General features: G+C 39.5%; 1 protein-coding gene across 8 annotated transcripts in view; it reads right to left on the reverse strand.

Moving 5' to 3' along the window:
* The window catches only part of LOC123498574 (putative helicase mov-10-B.1), a 41893-nt gene that overhangs the window by 8658 nt on the left and 14953 nt on the right, over window positions 1–18282 (reverse strand). For 5 of the 8 annotated variants that reach the window (XR_006672734.1, XR_006672736.1, XR_006672732.1 and 2 more), the window contains exons 6-13: window positions 17964–18116; window positions 16839–16960; window positions 16207–16331; window positions 14214–14354; window positions 13426–13600; window positions 12550–12692; window positions 11552–11720; window positions 10830–10970 (exon numbers count right to left, since the gene is read on the reverse strand). Coding sequence is in view for 3 of the 8 variants with exons in the window: in XM_045245829.1 (XP_045101764.1) it covers window positions 527–741; window positions 1686–1808; window positions 3515–3651; window positions 8447–8449; window positions 10823–10933 (589 nt within the window). In the remaining 5 variants the exon portion in view is untranslated. Of the gene's footprint in view, window positions 1–526; window positions 742–1685; window positions 1809–3514; window positions 3652–8446; window positions 8450–10822; window positions 10971–11551; window positions 11721–12549; window positions 12693–13425; window positions 13601–14213; window positions 14355–16206; window positions 16332–16838; window positions 16961–17963; window positions 18117–18282 lie in introns of those variants that run through there. The other 3 variants (XM_045245829.1, XM_045245808.1, XM_045245819.1) reach the window with 2 other exon arrangements.

Genomic DNA, 18282 nt, shown 5'->3' on the forward strand with positions numbered 1-18282 from the left:
TAATGTAAATAAAATTGTCTAATCACACCCAAAACTCAAGGTAAAATTAAGTCTCAGCATTGAAAGGGTTAATTCTAAAACAAACTTGCCGTCCCAAACCAATCTAACCTAACCTAACCTAACGTAACCTAATCCAACTCAAACCAAAATAAGGGAACTGGCAACTGAGAGGGCCTTTTATATTTATTCATTATCTTTTTAGCAACTGAGTGGGGTTTTTTTTTGTATCTTTTTGTTCTCCTTAGCCAGTCGTCCCGTTACACAAAGAAAACAAAACAAAATTACTGTAACCAAACCAAACCTATCCTAACCTAACCTAACATTTCCAGGCCAGCCCATTTTTTATCTATTTATTTTCTTTTTAGCCTTTTTGTTGCCCTTGATCAGTTTTTGTTATATAAAAAAAATAATAAATAAATAAATAAATAAAATAAACTAGTGCAATCCAAGCTAACGCAAACCTAACCTAACTTAACCTAACCTAACCCAACCTATCCTATTCTATCCACGGCAGCCCAGCACTCACCCAGGCCACAGTTCTTGAAGAGGCTGTAGGATGAGAAGCACTGTGGGTTCCTGATGACGGGTCCCAGCTGGTGCGGGTCGCCGGCCAGCACCACCTGTGTGTCCCGCCCCACCAGGCCAGACAGCGGCACCAGGGCTTCAGGCTCCATGCTGTGCCCACACTCGTCCAGGAACACATGTGTGATGTGGCCGTTGGGCATGCTGGCCGACACAACCCTGATGGTGAGGTGAGTGACGTGAGGTGAGGTGAGGTTAGGTTTGGTGAGGTGAGGTTACATTAGACAAGTTTTTGTTGTTGTTACTATTGTTGTTGTTGATAGTGATGATTCTATGTTATGTTAGGTGAAGTAATATTAAGTTAGGTTCGGTAAAATTAGGTTAAGTTAAAAGAAAAGAAAAAGTAAATAAATACTGTATATAAAAATAAATAAATAAATAATAAATAAGTAAATTAATAAAAATAATAATTGAAAAAATAAAATGAAATAGAACAAGCAAATAGAAGACATCTGTAACCATCCCTCTTTACCCTCACCCAACACACACACACACACACACACTACGGAATATTGGAGTACCATTTCACTACATGGACAAAGAAATGATGAAGAAATTGATAAGTACTATAATAAGACCCAGATTGGAATATGCAGGAGTAGTGTTGACCCCTCATAAAAAGAAACACATAAGGAAGTTGGAGAGACTACAAAAAATGGCTACAAGAATGGTTCCAGAATTTGAAGGGATGACATATGAGGAGAGACTAAAGGCTATGGATCTACTAACCCTGGAATAAAGAAGGGAGAGAGATCTGATACAAGTTTATAAATTGATCAACGGAATGGACCAAGTGGATAATGAGAAACTGATCCTGAGAGAAGAATATGACATTCGAAGCACAAGATCGCATAGTAAAAAGCTGAGAAAAGGAAGATGTCTGAGAGATGTTAAAAAATATAGTTTCCTGCAAAGATGTGTTGAGACGTGGAACAGTTTAAATGAAGAAGTAGTGTCTGCAACGAGTGTGCATACTTTTAAAGTAAGATTGGATAAGTGTAGATATGGAGACGGGGCCACACGAGCATAAAGCCCAGGCCCTGTAAAACTACAACTAGGTAAATACACACCCTACTACAAGACCCCTTCCCCTCACCCCATACCTGGCAGCGGTGACCATGGTGCATACAATGACCCTGTACTGCCACAGCTTCTTGTCCGTGGGGAAGTAGATCATGCCACGGTCCAAGTTTGACACTTCCCGCAGGCTGTCTGGGATGGTGCACCTGTCGGAGTAAGATGAGGTGAGGTGAGGTTAGGTTAGGTTAAGTTAGGTTAGGTTAGGTGAGGTGAGGTGAGGTGAGGTGAGGTGAGGTTAGGGATGGGTTGAGTTGAGTTGAGTTGGTTTAGGAGAGGAGAAGAGAAGAGAGGAGAGGAGAGGAGATATACAAACAAACGCACACTCACTATGTAGACAAATGGACAACAATTACACTCATAAAGACAAAGAGACAACAAAAAACAAACAGACAATGATAAGACCCAGATTGGAATGTGCAGCAGTGGTGTGGTCACCTTATAGGCAGAAGGACATCAGGAGACTATAAAAAAATCCAAAGGACTGCTACTAAAATGGTGACAGAAGTAAAGGATCTTCCCTACGAAGAAAGACTGAAGGAAATAGAACTACCAACTTTGAAGGATAGATGGCAGGGAGACCTAATAACAATGTATAAGATAGTGAACCATATGGATAGGATAGACAGACAAGACCTGGTGTCACTGACTGAAGGAGGAGATGGACAGACAAGAGGACACTCCAAGATCATGAAAAGTGTATGAAGAACATTAAAAAAGTTCAGTTTTCCACACAGGATGGTGGACATCTGGAACAGCTTGATTGATGATTGTAGCAACAGAAAGTGCACAAATTTAAGGAAAAAATGGATAAAAGCAAATATGGAGACAAGTCACTATGAGCCCCACTCCAACCCTGTAATATACAACTAGGTACACACGGTACATAAACAAACAATAAATGACACACAAACACACACAACAAACACAAGAAAAGATATAAAACAAACATCAAATACTGACCAAAACACTGCAAAAAACACTCACATAAACAGACAAACATAACCCTCCTCTCTCTCTCTCCCCTTCTTAACTTTTCTCCCACCCTCTCTCTTTCTTTCCCCCTTCTCTTGCCCTCTCTCTGTCTCTCTTCCTTTCATCCTCTCTCTCTCTCCCTTCTTCCATCCTCTCTCTTAAGGGAGGCGGTGGCATAGTGGATAAGGTGGTGAGCGTGGGATCGGGCAGATGTCCGCGCGTAGGTTCGAATCCCACCCCGTACAGCCTTAAAACACTGCCATTTGTCGAGTGGTTTAAAGTTACCTACATGTCACCATGATACCCAGGTTCTAGGTGGTTACACTCAAGATGAGCTTGGGTGGTGATATGGGCCCTAATATGGGTACCACTATAAATAACATTGCCTGCGCCACTAATGGGCGGAAGCTGAACAGCACTTCCCATACACTCTTCAAAGTGTGCCTACAGGCGCCATTGGCCTTACCATAAAAAAAATTAAATAAAAAAAAAAAAAAAAATAAAAAAAAAAAAAAAAAAAAAAAAAATCTCTCATCTCTCTACCCTCTCTCTCTGTGTGCCCCTTTCTCTCTCACTCTCCCACCTCTCTCTTCTTTCTCTTCCAATCCTTCTATTTCCTCATCTCTCTCTCTCTCTCTCTCTCTCTCTCTCTCTCTCTCTCCCTCTCTCTCCTGTCCTCCTCTCTCTCTCTCTTTCCCTTTTCTCTTCCTTTCCCTTCTCTCCTCCTTTCCCTCTCTTCCAGCTTTCCACCTCTATCCCTCACTCCTTTCCCTCTCCCTCTCCTTCTTTTCTTCTCCTCTCTCCTCTTTTTCTCCATCTTTCCTCCCTTCCATTTCTCGCTCTCTCCTTCCTTCTCTCTCTCTCCCCTCCTCATACTCACAGGTGTCTTGAGGGGGCATTCATCCGGAGCACCTGGCCGCGGGGTACATGATCCAGCAGGCGGATGGCGATGAGGTCAGCTGCTGAGTTGGAGGGAGTGCAGGCAAGGACGTGGCTGTTTGGGTCCAGCTTCAGCACCTGTGGGAACCCAGCGGTGGAGGTGAGGTGAGGTGAGGTTTTGAATAAAGCTTAAAGAAAGGAAAGGAAAGGAAAGGAAAGGAAAGGAAAGGAAAGAAGAGAAGAGAAGAGAAGAGAAGAGAAGAGAAAAGAAGAGAAGAGAAGAGAAGAGAAAAGGAAAGGAGAGGAGAGGAAGGAAGGAAACAAAAAGAAAGAGATAAAAGAAAGCCTGAAGGCTGAAGAAAAAAGAAAAGAAAAAACATTTGGATTAAAACACAGCTTAAAGAAAAGAAAAGAAAAGAAAAGAAAAGAAAAGAAAGAAAAGAGAAAAGATACAAAAAAAGCTTAGATAAAAAAAAAAATAAATAAATAAATGAATGGAGATAGAAATTATATACATAAATAGGATAGATTAACTTTAGAACAGAGGTAAAAGAAAAAAAGAATAGGCCAGATCAGGATAGTTGAGGTTAAGTTTGGAATAAAGATGAAAAAAACAGAAAACAAGAGAGAAAAAAGAAATGAAAAAGACAAGATTAGGTTAAGTTAGGTTTAAGTGAACAATGAAGATTAAAGAAAAAAGAAGAAAAAAAAAAAGAGAAAAGAAGAGAAAAACACAAGATTAAGTTAGATTTAAGTTAACAATGAAGATTAAGGAAAAAAGAAGAAAAAAAGAGAAAAAAGGAGAGAAAAAAGAGAGAAAATAAAATAAAAACACAAGATTAAGTTAGATTTAAATTAACAATGAAGATTAAGGAAAAAAGAAGAAAAAGAAGAGAAAAAAGAGAAAAAAGGAGAGAAAAAAGAAGAGAAAATAAAATAAAAACACAAAATTAAGTTAGGTTAGGTTAGGTTTATGTATGAATAGGTCAGGTTACGTTAGGTTAGGTTAGGTTAATGTTTACAATGAAGATTAAAGAAAAGAGAAACAGAAGAGAAAAAGAAAAGAAAAAAGAAAAGATTAGATTAGGTTTATGCATGAATAGATCAGGTAAGGTCAGGTCAGGTTAGAATAGAGATAAAAGATAAGATTAGCTTTAGAATATACCCTAAATGGAAATATTATGATAGGTTTAAACTTTGGAGATAAAATTATATGTATGAATAGGTTAAGTTAGGACAGGTCAGATGGAACGGAAAGTGATGTAAAATAAAGCAATATAAAGTAGGATAAGGTAAAATTATGTAAAGGAAGGTAATGTAATGTAAAATAAAGGAGAGAAAGGTAAGGTGAAGTAAGGTAAGGTTAGATAAGGTAAGGTAAGGTAAGGTTAGGTAAGGTTAGGTTAGATAAGGTAAGGTGAGGTTAGGTTAGGTTAGGTTAGGTTAGGTTAGGTAAGGTAAGGTAAGGTTTGGTTTGGTTAGGTTAGGTTAGGTTAGGTTTTGGGATAGAGATTAAAGAAAGAAGAGAGGGAGAGAAATGGTGCAAATATATCAAACCAGTCTAATAATTAATAAAAAGAAAAACAAGGACAATTACAATAGACACATACACACAAAAGATGATAACAAAATAAATGAACAAATAAATACTGAGCATAAAACTCACAAACTAACAAAAAATAAATAAATAAAAAAAAAAAATAATGAAGAAAATGAAATTACTAAATAATGAAATAAAACAATTACCAAAAATACAACAAATCCAAAACACAAAAACAAATAAATGAAAATAGAAAGAAAATAAAATACAGGAAAATGAAAAATAATAATAATGCATAAACAAATATATACAGTGGAGCATCAGACGTCATCAATTAATTTGTTTCTGAATGCTGTTTTGACGACTAGAAAATTCACAAACTGACGTATTTTGACACATTCCTTCACAACTTAAAAATAATAATAAATAAATAAATAAATAATAATAATAATAATAATAATAATAATAATAACAGTGCTGGCTACTAAATAACATGTCCCAGAAAATAATTACATGGCAAACTAAATAATGATAGAAAATTTGTATGTAAGCCAGCTAAAAACAAGAAATTCTGAGGCTCCACTGTACAAAGGTATGTTGGTTAGTCAGTAAAGCCTTGCACACACTGAGGCACATTTTCTGAAACACTTCCACTGCACCTTCACTATTTTCAGAGGGCTCTAATTGAAGTGACACAGGTTTTTAAGGATGTTTCTCTGATTCTAGTGACATGTCAACAAGTTTTCTGCATTATCAACAGGACAAATGCTCTTTTCAAAGGGGTCTAATTGAAGTGACACGGGTTTTTAAGAGTGTTTCTGTGATCCTATTGACATTTTAACAAATTTTTTGCAATACCAACAGGACAATACTCTTTTGAAAGGCTCTAATTGAAGTGACACAGATTTTTAAGGGTGTTTCTGTGATTCTAGTGACATGTTAACAAGTTTTCTCCATTATGAACAAGACAAATACTCTTTAGAACACAGCTAATGGTCCCTGTGGTCTTTGAAAATGATCGTGGTGAGAGAGAAGTGTTTCTGAATATGGCGCTAAGGGTCATGACACAGTGTGGTGTGGCGAGGGTGCCACTGGACCAACTAGCGACCACATGCACTAGAAAGCCAAACTGCAGCAGATCCACCCTGTCAGTTACCATTCAGCTTTGACGAGGGAAGGATGTTGCACCGCCACGGACAATCAAGACATTTTTCCATCACTTCTGGACAACTCTACCAATCTTTTAGGGAATTAAGTTTATGAGACCTTATTTTTAATCTTAATTTTTGTATTTGGCTAATTTCTCTCTTGCATAAAAAGTAAATAAATAAATAAATAAAAGTCTTAATCCCCTTCAGTACTATGATACATTTCCTATTCATTCTGGTGACTATTTGGTGATTTTATACAGCTATAGAAACTCACGTGGGAAATTAAAATAGTGAAGACTTTGGCTACTAATCTGCTGACCTCCACAGACCCTTCCTATTGTAAATAAAACTGTGTAATAATACCATAAACTCGTGGGAAAAATGCATCCCAGTACTGAGGGGGTTAACTGTTCCAAACTTAAATTTCTGATGTTTTTTTTCCAATTTTTCTTCCTTGCTTTTTAACATTCCACATGCACAGACGTTCCTTCAGAATTCCTAAGAGCAGAGTGTTATTCCTCATTCATTCACATTTCATTGGTGTGAGGGTCATTTGTACTCAGACCACTTGACTCTCTCACCATGTCTATTTTCTAAGGCCACAGAGGTGACTGGTTGGGTTCTGAAGAGAGTATTTCCCCTTAATATACAGAAATTGCATAAATTTATCACTATAACCATTAAAATAACCTGAAAAACCTGTGTACCTTTAACTAGAACCTTTTAACAATGCAGAAACCATGTTAATTTGTCACTATGATCATTAAAACACCCTGAAAACCCTGTATCTTTAACTAGAACCTTTCAATAATGCAGAAATCATGTTAATTTACCACTACGACCACTAAAATACCCTGAAAAACCTGTGTACCATCAACTATAACCTTTTGAAATAGTGGGAGTGCATTGTGGAAGTGCTTTAGAATAGGAACCGAACTGGCAGTGTGGGGGCAAACATCCACTCCCTCTCTTGTCTGGTGCAACACTGAGCCACACACCCAATCAGACCTCCCCATGAGCTGCTTCTCTTCAATACTCCCACTTACAACACATTAACCCCTTCAACACTATAACGCATTTTCATATTCATTCTGCTTACTATTTGGTGATTTTGTACAGCTTCAGAAACTTATGTGGGTGATTAAAACAGTGAAGACATTGGCTATTAATCTTCTGACCTCCATAGACTCTTCCTAATGTCAGTAAAATGGTCTAATCGTACACATATCTCAAGGTAAAAAATGTGCCCCACTACTGAAGGGGTTAAAATGAAAATAGTGAAGACTCTGGCCATTTATCCTTTGACCTCTACAGACCCATCCTAATGCAATTAAACTTTCTAGTCATACCTAAAAAATGTAAAAATGCATCTCGGTATTGAAGAATGCATTTTTACCTTGAGATTTGTACACGATTAGACCATTTTATTTACATTAGGCAGGGTCTATGGAGGTTAGATTAATGGCCACAGTCTTCACTATTTTAATCCCAACATAAGTTTCTGAAGCTGTATAAAACCACCAAAGAGTAAGCAGTGAATATGGAGACTTGTTTTTTTTATGGCATTTTAAGACAATTTGGCATGTTTTTAAGGGCATTTTAAGGCAGTTTGGAATGTTTTGATGGCACTTTAAGACTTTGGGTTTATTTTCAGAGCATTTTAAGACAGTTTGGCATGTTTTTAGAGCACTTTAAGACTTTTTTTTTCAAGTGTTTCAAGACAGTTTGGCATGCTTTTTAGGCCATTTTAAGACAGTTGGAGAAGTTTTAGGGCATTTTAAGAGTTTGACATGTTTTTAGGTCATTTTAAGGGCATTTTAAGACCATTTGGCATGTTTTTATGTCCGAAGATTAATGGCCACAGTCGTCACTATTCTTAATCCCCTATAAGTTTCTAAAGCTGTATAAAATCACCAAATAGTACACAGAATGAATATAAAAATGCATCTTGGTACTGAAGGGGTTAAAAGTCATAGCACAGGGGTCAAACAAGCCACAGTGACCTCTGTGGTACAACTGACTGACTGGCTGGCTACAGGGTCACAGCACAGGGGTCAAACAAGCCAACCTATTCTATTACAGGTACTATGGCTATCAGTACAGGGGTGGCAGGGTGTTAGTGGATACAGCGGTGGTAGGGGGGTTAGTGGGTGGTAGTAGGGGGTTAATGAGGGTTAGTAAGGGGTTAGTGGTGGTGGTGGGGTTTGCAGGGTCAGTACAGGGGTATGTCAGTGAGTCTCACCAGCTGCCGGGAGGAGGTGACGGCAGGAAGGCCACAGGAAACGCGGCAGAGAGAGAAACATTGAAATATTGAGAAATAATCACGTAATTCACCAATCAGTGTGTGTGTGTGTGTGTGTGTGTGTGTGTGTGTGTAATTCACTGTTTGATGTGGTGCAGTCTCTGACGAGACAGCCAGACGTTACCCTACAGAACGAGCTCAGAGCTCATTGTTTCCGATCTTGGGATAGGCCTGAGACCAGGCACACACCACACACTGGGACAACAAGATCACAACTCCTCGATTTACATCCCGTACCTACTCACTGCTAGGTGTGTGTGTGTGTGTGTGTGTGTGTGTGTGTGTGTGTGTGTGTGTGTGTGTGTGTGTGTGTGTGTGTAATTCACTATTTCACTGTTTGATCTGCTGCAGTCTCTGACGAGACAGCCAGACGTTACCCTACGGAACAAGCTCAGAGCTCATTGTTTCCGATCTTCGGATAGGCCTGAGACCAGGCACACACCACATACCGGGACAACAAGGTCACAATTCCTCGATTTATATCCCGTACCTACTCACTGCTAGGTGTGTGTGTGTGTGTGTGTGTGTGTGTGTGTGTGTGTGTGTGTGTGTGTGTGTGTGTGTGTGTGTGTAATTCACTATTTCACTGTTTGATCTGCTGCAGTCTCTGACGAACCAGCCAGACGTTACCCTACGGAACGAGCTCAGAGCTCATTATTTCCGATCTTGGGATAGGTCTGAGACCAGGCACACACCACACACTGGGACAACAAGGTCACAACTCCTCGATTTACATCCCGTACCTACTCACTGCTAGGTGAACAGGGGCTACACGTGAAAGGAGCCACACCCAAATATCTCCACCCGGCCGGGGAATCAAACCCCAGTCATCTGGCTTGTGAAGCCAGCGCTCTAACCACTGAGCTACCAGGCCATGTTTTCCTGTAACTTGTTACAATCTTCCACATTCCTTACTCTCCTCATAATTTTAGTATCGTCCGCAAACATGTTCATGTAACTGTCAATTTCTACTGGCATATCATTAACATAAATCAAAAACATGATGGGACCAAGCACTGACCCTTGTGGAACTCCACTGGTTACCTTCTTCCACTTGGACTTCCTTCCTCTCACCACTGTTCTCATTTCTCTTCCCACTAAGTAATTTTCCATCCATTTTTTGCTAGTTTATCATTTACTCCTCCAATCTTCTTTAGTTTCCACATCAGTCTATTGTGTGGTACTTTATCAAAGGCCTTTCTCAAGTCCAGGTAGATAGCATCCACCCATCCCTCTCTATGTTGTAGTATGTCAGTCACTCTTGAATAAAAACATAATAAATTGGATACGCACGATCTTCCTTTTCTGAAACCAAACTGTCTTTCACTCAGAATGTTTTCACTTTCTAGATACTCACTCCACTTAGCTTTAATTACTTCTTCACATACCTTGCACAATATACTAGTCAACGATACTGGTCTATAATTTAGCGGTTCCATTCTACTACCATTCTTATATATAGGCACAATGTCAGCTCTTTTCCACTCTTTCGGGACTAATCCTGTTCGTATGGAGGTTTCCACAATATCAAATACGGGGTTCAACAATTGATCCTTACATTCATTTAGCAACCTCCCAGATATGCCATCAGGCCCCATTGATTTATTAATATCCAGATTGCTTATAATTTTCCTTACATCTTCCTTAGTAACCATGATGTCCTGCATTTGCTTTATTTCCGTAGGTCTTCCTCCCATAAAATGCTCCTCCTTTGTAAACACTTTGCAAAAGTTGTCGTTCAAAATTTCAGCTATATATATTCAGTGTGTGTGTGTGTGTGTGTGTGTGTGTGTGTGTGTGTGTGTGTGTGTGTGTGTGTGTGTGTGTGTCCTTTACTTTATCACAACAAACTTAATCTAACTTAACCAGATGATACACAGATGAACAAGTGTCAATTCAGTATCTATTTATGAACCTCACCTAAGCTAACCCACAAGCCAAACACTTCACAAAACACCAAGAACTTAAACTACTTGAAAACCTTGATAACTTTCACTACACCCTGTCAAACTAAGAGAATCATTAAAACACTCTAGAAAACCAAAATAACTTCCTCTACACCCTGCCAAACAGTTCAGACACCAGACCACTACCACACACACCCAACACACATCACCACACACCACCAAACACTCCTAAACACCCCATCAGATAGCCCCAACAGACCCTACATACAGAAACACCCACACACTCCCCATATCTACCCAAACACACCAAACACACCCAAACCTGCTCAGAAACATCCCCAAACACACCCAAAACATTCCCAAACACACCCCAAACACACACCAAGCACCCCACAACACCCCCACACACCTGCTTGATGGCCTCTACAATGGTGACAGTCTTGCCAGTGCCAGGGGGTCCAAACACAACGTAGGGAGCTGGCCGGGAGGTGCGGTTCACAATGTTACGCACTGCCAACATCTGCTCTCGGTTGTTCTCCAGCTTGCGGTTGTAGGGACTGCAGAAGAAAAGAAGAGGAGAGGAGAGGAGAGGAGAGGAAAGGAGAGGAGAGGAGAGGAGAGGAGAGGAGAGAGTTAGTGTTATTAATCTATTTTCTCCTCTTGTATATTCTAACCTAACTTGACCTAACCTAATCTAATCTAATCTACAGCTTCCAAAACTTCATGAAAACCCCAATGACTTCCACTTCACCCTTCCAAACACCTTAAAAACCCCAATAACTTCCATTACACCCTGCCAAACACTCCACAATACTCCACTAACGTCCACTAGAATCACAAAAACACCCTTGAAAACCCCAATAACTTCCACTAGAACCACAAAAACACCCTTGAAAACCCGAACAACTTCCACTACAACCACAAACAACCTTAAAAACCCCAATAACTTCCACTAGAACTTCAAAAACACCCTTAAAAACTGCAATAACTTCCACTACAACCTGACAAACACTCTAAAAACCCCAATAACTTTCACTACACCCTGCCAAACACTAAAAACCCTAATAACTTCCACTACACCCTCCCAAATACCCCTACAACACCCTAGAACACCCTGCCAGACACCCCTGCCACTCACACAATGTTGGTGATGGGGGTGGCGGCTGCAGGGGGGACCGTGGGGAAGGTGAGGTGGGTGAGGGTGCCTTCTGGGTGAGGTCTAGGCGCGGTGACTCACTTTCAAAGGATGGCGGTTGAACTGAAAGTTCACGCTCACCCTTATGTTGTCTATGAACGTGTCCATGAACCTGTGGGAGAGAGAGAGACAGTGAGAGGAGAGGAGAGGAGAGGAGAGGAGAGGAGAGGAGAGGAGAGGAGAGGAGAGGAGAGGAGAGGAGAGGAGAGGAGGGAAGATTGATATAGGCAGATTGATAAAAGAAAAATAAAGAAAAAAATAAGTAAAGAAAAAGAAGGAACACGTGGGTACATTTAGAGAGAGAGAGAGAGAGAGAGAGAGAGAGAGAGAGAGAGAGAGAGAGAGAGAGAGAGAGAGAGAGAGAGAGAGAGAATACACCATACAAGCAAAAAAATAAATGAAATAAAAAATAACAAAATAAATCAATAAACTAAAACATGATATGAGCTGTGGGGAGTAGTTATGGGCAAAAGGTTGTTTGGTACACACAGCCACACTGATGCTACCACTTCAATGCACAACTTTCATGGGAAGTATGGGTTTAGAGGAGAGTATTTTGGTCACCTCCTATTTGAAAGCCAATCTGTTAACTGTTAAGGACCCATCACCTGAGTGTAAGCCCTTTCTACGGACCCCAAAGTGCATGTGATTCACCAATACAAAGACAAAGACACACACACACACACACACACTGGTAAACTCTGGAACTCTCTGCCTGCTTCTGTATTTCCGTCTAACAACAACTTGACTTCTTTTAAGAGGGAGGTATCAAGACATGTTCCTTAATTTTGACTAACTCCTTACTTTTCTTTTAGGGAACCAGCACTCGTGGACCTTTTCTTTTTAAATATTTTTTTGACCTTGAGAGAAAAAAATATTAAATCAAATCAAAATCAAAAATACATGCACGCACGCACACACACACACACACACACACTTACTCAGATCCAAAGGCTAGGTAGAGGCTGGACTCCTTCACCTCATGCACCACCCCAGCGTACAGTGGCTTCTTCTTCCCCTTGTGGGTCACCAGCACATTGTCTCCCTTCAACACTGACGGACGGTTCTCGGCCAGCCCAGGAACCTGCCGGGGGAGGACCACGGTTACTCTACAGGGGTGGTCAGGGAACAGGGGTAAAGGAACACAAATGGGGTAAATTTAAAAGATTTTTGGGGATAATGGATGTGCTTTGGATGTTGAATAATAATGTTCAATAATTCTGCTTGGGCGCCATTCTTATGCCAAAAAGGAGTGACTGTTTTATTTCCACATATACAGGAACTACACAATTTACTATCATTTTTTCAAGTGCATAATTTCCATACCAAAAACACGGACTTTTACTTACAATGACTGACTTCCAATAAACATTACCTATCCTTATTTGAATTTGCATAGGAGAAACAAGCCAGATGTTACCTATGAGGGCAGACATGGTAAAATGAAAATATAATAATGAAAAAAAAAAAAAAAAAAAAAAAAAAAAAAAAGGAAAAATTACTGAAAATGAAAAAAAGAAATATGAAAGAAATATGAGGAAAGAAAAAAGAAAAGGAGAAAAGAATGAGAAAAGAGAAGTGAAGAAAAGGAGAAAAAAGAAAGAAAAGAATAAAAGAAAAAGGAAAAGAAAAGAAAAAGGGAAGAAAAGAGAAAGGAAAAATAGAAAGAAAAGAAAAATCAAGAAAAAATAAAAAAAAAAAAAAAAAAAAACACGAAAAAGGAAAATAGGAAAAAAGAAAGAAAAAAAAGGAAAAAGAAACAAACAAACATACAAACAAACAAACAAACAAACAAACAAACACACACACACACACACCTTGAGCTCCACACAGGGCACATTGGGGTAGTCTCGATAGGGGACCTGCTTGAGTGTGGTTTCCTCCATGGAGTAATACCGGATGTCCAGCTCCATCTGCATCTCCTCCAGCCACAGCATTGTCTGGTACCACATGCTGTAGTTCTCTCTTGTCAGGCCCTGCTGCATCATGTCGCTGTGGGGAGAGGAATAATGTGTATAGGGGTGTCTGAGAGTGTTTTGGTGGGTGTTTAAGGCTGTTTTTCCCTACTTTTCATCTTCATAAACACACACACACACACACACACACACACACATGAAAAGTCAGTGTCTGAGGAACATTGAGAAGTTCAGTTTTCCACACAGGACAGTGGATATCTGGAATGGATCGAGTGAAGAGATTGTAACACACCTGTCTTTCCCTTCCTGCCTCACCAAACACACCTGATCTTCCCCTCCCTGCCTCATCAAACACCTGTCTTCCCTCCCTGCCTCACCAAACACACCTGTCTTTTCCTCCCTGCCTCTCCAAGCACACCTGTCTTTCCTTCTTGCCTCTCCAAGCACACCTGTCTTTCCCTGCCTCTCCAAACACACCTGTCTTCCCCTACTTGCCTCACCAAACACCTGTCTTCCCTCCCTGCCTCATCAAACACACCTGTCTTCCCTCCCTGCATCTCCAAGCACACCTGTCTTCCCTCCCTGCATCTCCAACCACATCTGTCTTTCCCTGCCTACCTCCCCAAACACACCTGATCTTGCTAGCCTCCCCAAACACACCTGTCTTCCCTGCCTGCCTCCCCACACACCTGATTTTCCTGGCCTCCTCCCTGAGTTCAGCAGTGACCTTCTTTGGGTTGAAGTTCTTCTGTGCGATGAGCTGCAGCGACCTTGTGTACTTGTAGTTGTACAGTGGCAGCTTCTTGGACAGACCGTCGGCCTTCTGGTTGCTGATGGAGAAAAAGGCACTTAGTTATAGGCTTTCATGGGGTCTTAAGAGTGTTTTTATGGGTGTTTAAGGGTTTTTTAAGAGTTTCTGTGGGTTTTCATTTTAATTAGGGTGTTTTAAGGGGTTTTTAAATGTTTTTGAATAGGTTTTTAAAGAGGTTTTTTTAAAGTTTTTATGGGTTTTTAAAGGGATTTTTAAGTGTTTTTACAGGTTTCTTAAGTGTTTTTGAGTTTTTAAGAGGTTTAATGTGTTTCTATGGGTTTTTAAGAGGTTTAAATTGTTTTCAATGGGTTTTTAAGAGTTTTTAAAGTTTTTCTATGGGTTTTTAAGAGGTTTTAAAGTGTTTTTATGGGTTTATAAGAGGTTTTAAGTTTTTATGGGTTTATAAGAGGTTTAAGTTTTTTGTGGGTTTTTAAGAGGTTTTAAGTGTTTTTGTGGGTTTTTAAGAGGTTTTAAGTGTTTTTTGTGGGTCTATAAGAGGTTTTAAAGTGTTTCTATGTGTTTATGAGGTTTTAAAGTGTTTTCATGGGTTTTTTAAAGAGTTCTAAGTTTTTATGGATATTTAAGGGGTTTTTAAAGAGTTTTTACGAGTTTTTATGGGTTTTTACGAGTATTTTTACGAGTGTTTTTAAGAATGTTTTTATGGGGTCTCTAAGGAAATCTTATAGAAATTTTAAGGGTATTTTGGGTGTTTTAAAGAGTGTTTTTTTAAAGGTGTTTGCCAAGAGTGTTAAGAAGAGTTCCCAAGAGTGTTTTCACAGTTCTATGGACAGTTTTCATGGGTGCTTTTAAGAGTATTCAAGGATGGTTTTTAAGAGGTTTTAAGAGTTTTCATTCATTTCCAAACTTGCTTACACTTGACCCTCGGCTATCGCGCCTAATTGGGGCCGAAATAGCCGCACTATAGCCGAAAACGTGATAGCCAAATTGATCTTGGCGGGAAGGCGGTTTTGGCCAATGAGTGCTCAGATATCTAATGACGTCATGGCTGGGCGCGCGATAGCAGGCATCTGAGGTCGCGATAATGAAATTTTAGCAATAAAACGCGATAGTGGAAGTTGCGATAGCCGAGGGTTGACTGTATATCTATTTATCTATCTATGCATGTATCTTTCTTTATTGCATTACGCCTCTATGTCTCTTTCTATCTATTTGTCTATCTATCCATCAATCTTCCCTTTATCCAAGTATGTCTAACTAATTCATTTATTCACTCACAAACTTACTTTTAATTTATCTACCTATGCATCTATTTCTTCCCTCATTCTATCTCTATTCTATATCTCTTGTTATCTATCTATCTATCTATCTCTTCTCTAAATTAATTACCCGCTTATCTTTGTTATTCATTCATTTATTCACTCCCAAACTTGCTTCTTTTCTATCTATGCATCTTTTTCTTCCCTTACTAAATTACGTACCTATCTCTTTTTATCTATTTATCTATCCATCTCTTCTCTTCTCTTCTCTAATAAACTACCTATCTCTCTCATTTATTCACTCCCAAATTTATTTCTATCTATCTATCTATGCATCTATCTCTTACCTTATCTCTATCCATTAATCTCTCTAACTCTTTCATTTACTCCCAAACTTACTTCTAATCTATCTATCTATGCATCTTTCTCTTCCCTTTACTAAATTATGCATCTATCTATTTATCTATCAATCCATTAAGTCTCCTCTTTACCCATCTATCTCTCTAACTCATTCATTCATTCACTCCCAAACATCCTTCTAATCTATGTATCTATGCATCTATTTCTTCCCTTTACTAAATCATCCATCTATCTCTATCTATTTTTTCTATCCTTTAATCTCTCTCTAACTCATTCATTCACTCCCAAACTTACTTCTTCAAGGGCACGCCGGGAATAATGGACTCCTCACTGATGAACACATGAGGGCCGGGAGCTGGGCGCTTAAACACACTTGTCGGCCCACTTTCCTCTGCCACCTGGTCCTGCACATTCACTTGCTGCAGAATAGAGGGTCAGTGTTGCCAGGTTAGGTGTTGGTAAGTGGCGTAGAGGTGACAGGGGTGGTGCAGGGTGTGTGGAGGTGGTGTAGCGGTGGTGTAAGGCTAGTTTTGAGTGGTAAGGGATATGGTAAGGGTGGTGCAGCACAGTTTTAAGGGTATTTTGAATTCAATGGTGTTTTGAATGTAGTTAAGTGAGTCTATATGAATAAATTGGTGTGATGTGAGTGATTGGTGAGTAATATTCACCACACACAAACACGAACACACACACATAGATAAACAGACATATAAAAAGATAGGTTAGTAAATAATGAGCAAACTTCAAACCTTTTCCCCTCTCCCACACCCACACACAGATAGATAGTCAGGTTAGTGAATAACAGACGCAAATTTACCGCCCCACACGTGCTAATAAACAAACGGAAAGATGGGTTAATGAATAATGAGGAATATTCACAACACACACACACACACACACACACACACACACACACACACACTCACCACAGTCCTGACGATAAAGAAGAGTTCGTCTGATGTCTCTGCTCTGAACTGGAACGCAATGGGCACCTGCTCCACTCCGATGCTCCGCGCTGCTGTGTTGCAGTCCACCTGGTACTCCACCCCTGCTCCACACACACACACACACACACACACACACACACACACACACACAGATAAGGTTAGGATATGCAGCAATAGTTTTCCATGAGTTAATTGGTGACTTGAGTGCATTGTTGTATAATTCAGTAGTGTTTGTGTTCTTTAACCCCTTCAGTACTGGAATGCATTTTTACCTTGAGGTTTGGATGTGATCAGACCATGTTACTGATGTTAGGAAGGGTCTATGGAGGTCAGAAGATTAATGGCCACAGTCTTCACTATTTTAATCCCCCATACAAGTTTCTGAGGCAGTATAGACTCACTAAATAGTCACCAGAATGAATATGGAAACACGTCATGGTACTGAAGGGGTTAAATAAATTATAATATATATGCTATGATTCTGTTCTTGCTTGTTTCTCCTCCTTTATATTCCAAACCTAACCAAACCTAACCTAACGCAACCTAACCAAAACTTTCATGTACATAAGTAGTAAAGTGATCAATTTAAACCTAACCTAACCTAAGAAGGAAACAATTAATCTAAGTAAGAAAATAGTTAAGTATGTAAGTATAACATGTAAGTACCTACACAAGTAAGTTAGACCTAGTGGAATTCAAGCTATAGGCCTCTACAGAGAAAAGAATAATAATACATAAATAAGTAAATAAATGAATGAATGAATGAATGAATGAATGAATGAATAAATAAATGAATAAATAAGTAAAATAAGCAAATCTAACAGGAAAAAACCTAATCAAACAAATAAAACACTAATTTGACTACCACTAAGAAAATAAATAAATAAATACATAAATAGATAAATAAAAATAAATAAATAAAAAGAAAAGAAAATATCATAATTTAATTCAACCTAACTCCCCGAAAAATCCCCAAATGCCCCCCCCCAAAAAAAAAAAATAAATAAAATAAAAAATAGAAAAAAAAAAAAAATTAAATAAACAAACAAAATAACCTAACCTAACCTAAACCCCAACCCCCAACCCCCAACCCCAGGCACTCACCTCCCAGCACCCGCACGTACTTCTCCCCCCGACACACGCCATGGTTGTCGGTGAGCACCACGGAGGGGCAGGAGTGCAGCGCCTCAATCTGCCGCAGAATGATAGGCTCCTGTCCCGTGTTCTTCACCACCAGCTGGAAGATCTTCTGGCCGGCTGCGGGGAGGAAGATGGTGTCAAGGGAACAGAGTAGATGGAGGAATAGAAGATAGAACAGGTAGATAAGGGGAATAAATAATGGAAGATGGCAGAATTTGAGAGTAGCTGTGGGGAAGGAAGATGGTGTGAAGAGAACAGAAGAGTAGATGGAGGAAATAGAAGA

Source organism: Portunus trituberculatus, chromosome 7 (assembly GCF_017591435.1).
Source record: "Portunus trituberculatus isolate SZX2019 chromosome 7, ASM1759143v1, whole genome shotgun sequence".
In the NCBI taxonomy this organism is placed as follows: domain Eukaryota; kingdom Metazoa; phylum Arthropoda; class Malacostraca; order Decapoda; family Portunidae; genus Portunus; species Portunus trituberculatus.